This window comes from Danaus plexippus, chromosome 8 (assembly GCF_018135715.1).
Source record: "Danaus plexippus chromosome 8, MEX_DaPlex, whole genome shotgun sequence".
NCBI classification, from domain to species: domain Eukaryota; kingdom Metazoa; phylum Arthropoda; class Insecta; order Lepidoptera; family Nymphalidae; genus Danaus; species Danaus plexippus.
Window position 1 is genome coordinate 5,394,444 of NC_083542.1, and position 11,395 is coordinate 5,405,838.

The 11,395-nt window shown below is 29.9% G+C and overlaps 1 protein-coding gene across 1 annotated transcript; it reads right to left on the bottom strand.

Annotated features, from left to right (window-relative positions):
- Positions 1-2,570: 2,570 nt before the first annotated feature.
- Positions 2,571-6,386, bottom strand: LOC116775404 (28 kDa heat- and acid-stable phosphoprotein-like). Its single transcript, XM_032668309.2, has 6 exons — positions 6,224-6,386; positions 6,029-6,119; positions 5,565-5,664; positions 4,952-5,079; positions 3,775-3,960; positions 2,571-3,333 (listed from the first exon to the last, which is right to left on the bottom strand). Exons 1-6 carry the CDS (start codon positions 6,231-6,233, stop codon positions 3,330-3,332), a joined length of 519 nt encoding a protein of 172 aa, XP_032524200.1. The 5' UTR covers positions 6,234-6,386; the 3' UTR covers positions 2,571-3,329.
- Between the last annotated feature and the right edge of the window lie 5,009 nt (positions 6,387-11,395).

An 11,395-nucleotide genomic window follows, 5' to 3' on the forward strand; every position in this document is an offset into this window, starting at 1 on the left:
TTTTATAAGTTCTACTTACTTCACAAGTGAAATTTATTTTATTAAAATTGTAAGTACAATATAATAGTATAATATTATTAAATACATATTAAATAAAATTATAAGTATTGACCTAGTTATAGGTTAATATTAACTATGAATATCTAGGTATACTTTATCAGAACACGTTTCTTTAAAATAACCTAATAAGCATAAAATATTTAATATATCACTTGGATATCATTAGCGGAGTTATCGAGTTTGATAAGAATACCTCTTTAGACTGTTCAAGTTTCTCAAAACCATTAATTCGCCTTTAGTTGATGGGCTATCGCCTTCATTACACACACAATTAAGTTTAGACAAAGTAAAAATAAACTTATTACGGTTAACAATAAAAGGGAAGACATTTTTGATTTGTTTTGATAGGTTTCTATTTAAAACGTCACCCTGAAATTATCAAATCAGGTCATTTTAAATCTTGTATCTGGTAATGTATCCATTGTTTGAATTATTCAATGTATCGAACTGACCGAATGTCATTAACCTATTTAATAGTGTGAAATGTTTAGTATCTATGCTGTATGCTATGTGTTAGGTAATAGGCGACTTTCTTGTTTAGAACTACAATTTTTTAGTAACTTGTATTATATTAGGGTTCTTGGTAAAGAACTCTTTAATACTGAACTATTCTCTCTTTTGCTAGAACACTTAGAATTCAATAGAAATATAATATTAAACGAATATAAAAAACATTATGCCATTATCAATTATGTTAGTTGACCGAGTTTGGGGTTTTGTTGGTTTTATTATAATAATATAGAAATGGGCTACATTAAATCCTATGCTCAAATAATTTTCATGTACATAGAAATAAAAATTGAATTTATGAATTTTTTAGCTCAATATATGGGAACTATAGTTTGAGTTTGTTTTATTCAAAATATTAATCCGAACTTTGGCCAAAGCTTTACCTTACTGCTATTAAAAATCTGATTGGGTCGTTGTATGGGGATTGTTACCGTTTGCCTAACAGGGATCAGCGTAGATTTTGACTTCTTCACTTCATTTTTTGTTATTCTTCATCAATATTCTTTATGGTCAAATAAATTAATATTAGCTACGGAGGGGTAAGTATGAAATGAATACAAGAATTTGTATAGATTTTGAACTATGTGTATAAATTAATAAAGTATTTTAACGTAAACATGCTGAGATCAATAAATATTAAGTAAAAGTATTCGCTGTGTCTTCGTCTGTTTGAAAAATTTTAGGTAACTTTATTTTAAACCAAATTATTCTTATATTTGACACAGCAGATTTATCAGATTATAAAACTTATTATAGTTGTCATTCAAATACATATTCTATTAAACTCTAAGGAACCAAAAACAATTCTTTTCTCTATACAAGAAGACGACATAAATAATATAATGAAATAGTACAGAACTTTGTATATTGATTTAAATAAGACAATAGTGTTTTTGTTATTTTACTCAGTATACATTTTTGTAAACTAACCCAATTTTATGATACCTTCAATAAAGAAATATCTGACGTGAAATGTACTAATACGTTGACAGCGTATTTGTAAGTATTTTCTTTAAATAAGGTGATTAACCTCTCTGATACATTATATGTTGCTTACGACTAAATAAAAATGTACATGTTACTATTAGTACCTATAATGAGACTTATTGAATAGTGTATGGTGTTCATATTTACTCTTTGTATAATATTGCGTTTCTACAGAACTCAGTGCCCAAAATTTTCTTCTACTCGTAAATAATGAGACTATAATGCCATTTCCGTTTCTCAAACTTGTTCTTGTAATCTTACCACCACGCCTCATGATACTGATGAGTGAAATGTTTTCCTTGAGAATTTGCTGTGCGAATAAACTAGGCGCAAAGTTTTTTTTTTTTGTGATTGTAAGAGAGCATTCGAGTTTATGAAATGACAAGTTTAAATTATAGTTAGATGTATTGCTTTTTAATACGTTTCATATAAATTAATTATAATGTGTTGGTTCGTTTATAATGGCATCTAATAGCCATACTACTGGCTTATGTACTTCAATTCTAATTAAGACAAATAAACGGGCCAGTGAGATGTACTGTATTTCATGTAATTGTAATAAATAATATATAAAAATAAGACGTAACGGCCCAATAAGAATATGTCATAACATTTTTTTTGTGTAAATTATAATTCAGAGGCCATTTTCTTTCACACACCACAGATATTTTATATACCTTTATATTTATTAGATTGAACTGCAACTTACAAATCTTCTAATTACAATATGTTCGGATTAAGGGAACTAAACAATTTCTAGTGTAGTTTTGTACAAAAAAGTTCTGTTATAAAACAAATAACTTCCATTCCATATTGAAACATTGACTGATTCTCCATTAAATAAAAATAAAGTGATTGATTATTAAGTTAATTAATATTTATTCGATTTTTCATTACGTGAAAACGATAAACACTATAATACCAATATTTAAAGTACTGAAATTAACTATGCAGTAATTTAAATCATGTACCTTCTGTTACTCTGTATAAAAAAGGTAAATAAAAAAAACACATTTCAATTTTATTTTTTTATTACACAGATACATTATTCGCATATAAAATTGTCTAGTGAGACTATCTAATAAAAGTTAAGCAAAATTATACCCCATTTTCGTTCAAATTAAAACAATGAGATAATATATTTCAATTTATTAGTTCTGTTGGGACATTTACAAAAAATGACAAAAAAAACAAAACAGATAATTAAAACAGAATTGTCATATAAGTTAATAAGATATTAACTAAATTCAGTAATTATCTAATATAAAAGAAATATATATTGCAAGTTTTTTTTCTCTAAATACCCAAATGTACGTCAACATTAAATCAACAAACAGTTTTAATCATTCACTTCATAGATGGCGCTGTTGAAAAGGTTACAATTATTGTTATCAATAAGTAATAAAAATTGCACATTTCCTATAATGATATTAAATTTATCAGAAACAACAAAAATTCCAACTAACACCCCTCATATCAACCATACACAGATTTTAAGAGCAATCTTTTAATATAAAAGTTGGTAGGTATTACCAAATTGACAGATTGTATTGTTACTAACATTTAATTATAAGGAATATTTTTGAGTTATCTGTTGCGTCGAAAAATAAAGTCAATTAAGCGATTTCTTTTTTTGGTTGTTGTTACTTTTGTTTTTTTTAGCCCTTGTTTCAATGTTCAAAGCAAATATCACGATATATTATGAATCTGTGGATTCGGAAACCGTTGACTTGCTATTAAGACCGTTGTATTCAATATTTTGGAGTATTTGTCTACCTGCGAAATAAATTTTTATATATTTAATATCGTTATATTTTAAAAGCTCCGTTATAACTGCTGTCAAATAAATCAAAAAATATGTTAGCATATATTAATAAATGAACTTAGTTATAGTATATTAAGTTAAACACACTAAACAAATTTTTATAAATTTGTTAATTTGATCAAAATTTACTAGAAAATTACTACTCTTATACTTAATCAATCTACTAGAAGGAAATGGACTATCTAGAAGGAAATGGACATATCTATTTATGAGAAACCAGATTTTTTCACTGACTCCATAAATACTAGATAGAACTCTAGAGTTCACCACTTTACACAATCTTATAGATGATTACACCCTCTTGTGCCCTTCCCTAATATAAGCTACTAGTAAAGTGTACCCTCCCCTTGTCCTTGTGCCCTTTGTTAACATAACATACTATAATACTTTACCTCTTCTTGGGCCCTTCGTCCTTTGCTTTCTTCTCAGCCTCCCTTCTCTTGGCAGCTTCTTCTCTCTGTTGTCTTATGATGGCCAGCCTGGCGAGATCAGCACGAGCCTCCTCCGTCTTGCCGAGAGCATGAGCCTTTTGATACGCCGCAGCCGCCCGCTGGCGTTCGATTTCTTCACGTTCACGCCTGTGAGAATATAATTAAAATATTATTATGTTATAATAATAAATGTGCCTTGTTTTAGAATAAAATCTTCAATTTTATGCAAACTTCTTTATATTTATATTCAAATATCATCATATAATTTATATATATATTTGTATATTAAGTAGTAATTATAGCAAAGTCTTTACCAAAATAGGAATCATATATCAAAATACTTATCATATTTGAAATCTACTTTTAAATCTGTCCAGTAAAATAGAATAACGTATAAAGAATAACGAATGGTATAATTAATAAGATATGGGCATTAAGTGACAGTGTTATTCAGTACAATATATGGGAGACACAAGTGTCATCTCCAAGTATATGGTCGGCATTGGATATATGTGCATAGTTTGGAATACCCAGGTATGTACTGCATTATACAAACAATGAAATACTGTAGAAGTTTCAGCTTTATTTTTTTTTTGATTACCAATATTGCACATTTAACATTTAAATCCATCAAAAATAGAATGAATAATTTTCTTATAAGGATAATCTGTTTATAATATGATAGCATAAAACCAATCTTTAACTATATAGTCTAGGAAGATAAAAACTCTAGATACATATTATGTAATTGCCTACAAGTTATTTACAAGTAAACTGCAATATTCTGTACATTTGGTTCAAATCTCATTCAGACCAGGGCTTTTTTAATAATATATTTTCTATTCTGTATTAAATGTCAAGAAACATATAATGTATTAGAATAAGTTCCTAAGAATCATTTACTATTCTGTTGTATTTGTCTCATAAAGCATTTGATGCTAAACTAAAATCGTTGAAAATTATCAATAATTTTTAAACAGACTATAGTGTAAAACACATATAATATGACTTCTAAATAAGACAATTACATAATGTAACATTTTTTTTTTAAATTAATTTTTAAGTAAAATTCTATACCGTCAAATAGCTTTAAATATAGTCCGTTTAACTGTAAAATAAATAAATAATAGTAATTTACCTGGACAACTGAGGTTTCTCTCCTTCCCCAATAGTATTCAAATTTGATAACTTCTTATTTTTCTTAACTACTCTGTTGGGATTTTCTACTTCAATTAGGCCGGATACTCCCTTCGCTTTGGTGGGATGCTGGGGAAATTTTAATAATTATATTATATCACATATATTATTGTTATGTATAACTTATACTTGTTTGGTATTGTTAATATAATAATATGATGTCAAGTGTAATATAGGTAGATTAGTTTATTTGTATTTGTCTCTGTCATCAGTCTTGCTACTTAGCGCAATACATACATGAAAAATTTAATAGTTTCATTGAATACTACAATTATATTAATATCCATAAGAATATAATGAAAATGTTTATAAGTTAAAGTATTTCTTAATTTAAAAACGGTTTAATAGTGTGTTATGTGCCAATCAAGTTTTGCTGGCGTGCTATTAAGCAAAGATTTATCAATCAATGAATTTTGCATACTACTAGTCACTTATATTTAATGTTAAATAACATATTAGCGATTAACCTTTATAGGGAATATCTATTGTACATATCAATCCAGCATTTAATTAGGACAAAGAAAAATTTACGATAACTATCAAAAACTAAGTACCTCGTCGTCGGAATCACTTTCGTCACTGCTGCCTGAGCCCGATTTAGTATCCTCTGATTCCTCTTCGCTAGAGCTTTCATCTCCATGTTCCTTCCTCCATCTGAAAGTATGATAAGTATTATTTGTACGAATATTACATTCTTTGTTATGTCACATCAAATATATATTAGAAGTTATAACATCTTATTATATCATATTACCAATTATTTAAATTTTGTGTTTGTCATTTTTCTTACTAAAAACATTGTATAAAATATGCCTAACCTTATTATGATACAAATAGAAATATAGGTTGGTAAAAATAATAATCTTTTAAAGGCTGTTACTTGAATCATTATATAGTTTTTACATGTTTTTAGTTAGTGTATTTGTATTTAAGATTCAGTTTTATTAGATGACTCATAATTATGTATGAATATCAGAAGCTACAGGTTGGTCTATTACTTTAAATAATATATACTTGCTTTTGTTTCTGTTCCTCTTGCTTTCTCTGCTCCTCCAGTTCGTCGGGACTCGTAAACTTACGGTTACGACCCTTGTGGTTGGTATACTTTCCTATAACAAGAACAAAAACAGGTTAATGAAGTTGTTAGAAGCACACTGCTTATAACATTCAACGACATTGGTCTTAAGTACTTTAAGATTTTTGGTCATCTTACCACGTGGCATTGTAGTAGGTTTAGGAACAGTTTTTTTTTGGTTTTTGTTCTTTTAGAATTTGGCTATGGAACAATGTAAGCAGGATTTATTCCGGGTAAATAAAAAAATATTAATTTTGCATTGACGTATTCAGGGCAACGAAACGAATATTTAGTTCTGCCACAGATAAAATATAAAATTTATGACAGACTATCTATTTGATTTCGGAAACTGTATGAGAAAAATTCCACACACACGTTTCTAGGCAGTTATAATAACAATTTAACTTATATTAAATATGGACTAATTATTTAATTAAAAAAAAAAATACAAAATTTATGACAAATAATAATGGCTTCAATAGAATTATATTCCTTAATATTACACTATTTGACATTATCTTAACTGTATCCCTACACATAATAGGGGTTGTGAAAAGATTAGAGCTTTGGAAGGATCTTCATACAGTAATACCTGATTCACATTAATCTGTGACTTAAAAGGCTTGAATCAAGTACAGTCCAAAAAAAACGCATTAAGTTCGGCATACTATGTTTAATTTTGTTTTTCGGTTTTCACCTTTATTTCTTTTTTTGTCCCATTAAATATTTATTAAGGCTTAAAAATGACGTATTTCCGTATTTAGACCCTACCATTCATTGAAATAATTATGTATCAACTTGTAGTTAAACTGTTTTAAATCAGTGCCCAATCAGAATATAAGAGAATAATTTTAAGCTTAAAGTACAGTCATCAATTTATTTATGTCGATAAAAAGGCAAAGATACATTTAATTTTAAGTTACACTTTGGAAAAAAGATACAAAGAAAGGTCTTATCAACAATTTATTCATTTTAAATGAATCTGAAATAAATATTTTTAGGTACTCGTCTAATAATTTCAGTTCTATGTTTTTTGTCTGATTATGTTAAAATTAATAATAATTATATATATAAAAACAACGTTAAATTTATGAAAAAAATATTTTAAAATGGATACTTAACTGGTTACATATATTCCTGAACACGATTAGCGCGCAATCTGATTGATATGCGACGTAAACAAATATCATTAGATACCTAAGTAGGTATGGCAAGAGTTCGTTGACATTATTTGACAAATCACGACTGAGCCATATTGAATATCGCGTTAATGTATCATTGTAAATAACTGTCATTCTTGTAAGATTGTTTTGTATCTGTTATAATCTTTTGACTGGACTTTTAACATTCAAATGATAACTGATTGGGTTCACTATTGTTATGGCCAAAATTGAAATTGATAATATATATATATATACATATTATCTGTAATAGTTTGTTTAAAATTTGCTTTTTATTAGATACCTACTAGAAACGCTTGCGTTCATTTGTACTATGTATAAAAGATGCAATTAGAAATATTACTTAATAATTTATGAATTCTTTTTGTTGAATGTTATTTCATGAGTGTATAAAACTTAAAATGATAAACGGGTAACGTTTATACATATTTATAAATTTATGTATTATTTAATGAAAAAACTAGAGTATGACATTGTTTTGTCATCAAGAAGCGTGAATAACGACTTTATTTATACAATGTGTAATGATACAATAAATTCCTACATATTATTATCGTCTCAAAGACATATCATTAAATGATGGTGATAAAATTAAAATTTAATTACAATCAAGACAAAATATGTTTTTGTCAAAAACGTTTTATTTTAAGTTACCTACTCAAAGGATTAAAGTAAGAAATATTTAAATTGTTGTAAGCTCAGATAATGACTTTGTATATCAGTTGATCTGTTATTATTTCACAATTTTTTATTATTATTTTTACGTATCCTTATACATGTTATATAAAAAAAATATTAATGCAATCTTAATGGATTTTGTTTCGCTCGCTCTATAATGATCAAAATTGAATAACGCTGACAGAAAAAATAATGTTGTGTGACACTGAGGTTCTATCTATTATCACGCCTTCCGAAGTCTTCGCATTATATTAACATGGACCTGCAACAATAATGACATAAATAAAATCAATATTTCATATATTTTATATTAACTAATATGACTAATATGAATACTATGAACTAATAGATTAAAACAGTTTGACAAACAGTTCGAAGTAGAAAATCTTTTCTTTCTCTTTTGGTCTACTAGGTATATTATACTGATTTTTTTTAACTTTATTTAGAGGTAAATGCTTAAAAACATACGGTAGCTTTAATTTATCATCTACAAATCTTCTTAAAAAAAATAGCAAATACTTCACGTATTTCTTTATAGCCCAAAGGCCCGCAACGGCCAGAACATCAGTATTTTATAAAAATTGAATTTTTCTCTCTACATGTCTCTGTACAAGTTAGAACGATCAGCGACTATGAGGTTTGGGTAGGTAACAGGTAATAAAGGTGTCTAAAATAGGACTTTACTCTCATTAAAGTACATATAAAACTCAATTTTTTTTAATAGTTTCTTCGGTGTAACTTAAGTAATCTCGTTATCCATCGCCAGGCACTTATGACGGTTGCTACCCCCTGCCTATATACATTAAGAGAGGCAACCCTAAACTTATAATTATACTTTCGTTTTAGTATGAAATCTGATTTTATATGGGGTTTTCCAATAGGGACGCTTGAACTTTGACAGCTGATTGCGGCCATGTTGTTTGAGTGACAGCTGTCAAATGCAGTGTGTTATATTCATTCCGTCCTCCCAAACCACCATGGCAGGTTACAGTGTCGAGCAGCACGTGCAAATCATAAAATTGTTTTATGAAAATGGGTCTTCAGTTCGAGCAACGTTCCGCGCACTTCGCCCGTTTTACGGTCGCGATGATCGTCCTGCCGAGTCGACTATCCGTCGATTGGTGGACAAATTCGAGTCAACCGGGTCAGTTAACAATCAGCCGGTTCCCGTGCGTCAACGTAACGCGAGATCTGCCGAGAATATCGCCGCTGTGCGCGACAGTGTCCTCGAAAACCCGCGGCAGTCAATTCCGCGTCGCGCACAGGAACTCGGCCTTTCGCAGACGACAACTTGGCAAATTTTGCGTTGTGACTTGAGCCTGCACCCGTACAAGATCCAGCTGACCCAAGAGCTCAAGGTTAATGACCATAGACAGCGCCGTGTGTTCGCTGACTGGGCATTAGAGCAGTTGGAAGTTGACGCCGATTTTGGCAAAAAAATCATCTTCAGCGACGAGGCGCATTTTTGGATGAATGGCTATGTCAACAAGCAAAATTGCCGTATTTGGGACGAGACCAATCCACACGAGGTTCACCAAGTGGCAATGCACCCGCAGAAAGTGACTGTTTGGTGCGGATTTTGGGCCGGAGGCGTGATTGGTCCGTATTTTTTCGAAAACGATAATGGTGTTGCCGTCACCGTCAATGGTGAGCGATACCGGTCGATGATAACCAACTTCTTTTGGCCTGAAATCGAGAATATGGATCTGGACAACATGTGGTTTCAACAGGACGGCGCTACGTGCCACACAGCACACGCTACGATGGAAGTTCTGCACGAGCAATTTCTGGACATGGTCATCTCGCGCGGAGGCGACGTGAACTGGCCACCGAGATCGTGCGATTTGACCCCGCTGGACTTTTTCTTGTGGGGTTTTCTTAAGTCGCAGGTCTATGCCAACAAGCCGCAAACCACCGATGCCCTCAAAGTCAACATACGCCACGCCATCGATCAAATACAGCCCGATTTGTGCGCCAGAGTCATCGAAAATTGGACCTTTCGTGTGCGCGCCACCAACCGAAGCCGTGGCGGTCATTTGAATGATGTCATATTCCATACATAATGGGGTCGATAGACCTTCCAAATAAAAAAAAAATTTCGCAAATATCTTTCCTACATGTATTTTTTTTTGCATTTCAAAGATCAAGCGCCCTTAATGGAAAACCCTATATATCTTACCTGGAGACCTATGAAATTATATTACCCCAATAGCCGGACAGTTTCGAAGATTACCATTGAAACTCATATTTTGATGGTTACATCTATTACACTTAATAATAAATGTAAAAAAACTAATTTGAGCTGTGAATTATTTACTCAGTGTAACAGAGGTGGGTAATTAAAAAAGTACTTAACCTTAAATAACTAGGAATATTTGTTAGACTCTTTACCGATATACACAACAGTTGATAGTTCATATAATTCTTGTTGACTTGAGACTATAAGATGTCTATCGGAAAAAAAATCTTGATCTTTCTATTTAAAAAATAATAATATCTATTAATAGATAATAATAAAAAATTATGAACATCAGTAAAATTATATATATATTAATGATTATTCATATACATACTTATATTTTATAATGTACGATATGTACACACATATTGAATATTTTCTTGATCTGTTGTATCATGTTATGTTCTAGTAACTGCAGTAAATAATAAAAAAAAAAATAGAATAAAATTCTTCAGATATAACTTTTTTTTTTTATTTTGTTAGTGGTACAAATTTTAATCCGATAGATGTACGATTTTTCAAAGCCTTAAAAACTGAGTTGGAACTATTTGAAGTTTTTATAAAAATAAATCAGAAACAATGCTTGTGATACATCGTTTATAAAAAAAACACCTAATAGTACTGTATTGGAACACTCTCTAATATGTGCAGTCGTTGACCGGCGAATTTCACTGAATTTTTATGTTTATCCTGTTTAAAAGCAATCGGCCAGCGTTGAGGTTAGCTCGAGTCAAGGTTGATCCGTTATTTACTATGTACGGCACACCATCGTCCCCAAAACCTAACATTTTGACGGATTGTTCCTGATATGCGTCACAATGTATTCGCCTAATGTAAATCTGCAAACGATTCCACTAACATAGATTTTGGTCAACAATAAACAGTTTGAATGCCGACAGTACTTACATTCGAAAGTAAATTGAATTTTTTGTACATTCGTTATTTATAAAATTTTATGATATTGGTGTGACGTTTAGACTTTAACCATTTATTAAACGTAAGAGTAACCGAATGCTTATATGAAATTATAATGATACGTTTGGTAAAATTTATATATTTTTAATGTTCATATAAATAATAAAATAATATATTATAGGAATAATTATGAATTTGCTTGTGTATCAGAATACAGAATTACATTCTTGTGCATTTACGATATTAAAATTAAGTTACATTAACCTACTTTTTTTGAAATGCTTACGTCACAATAAG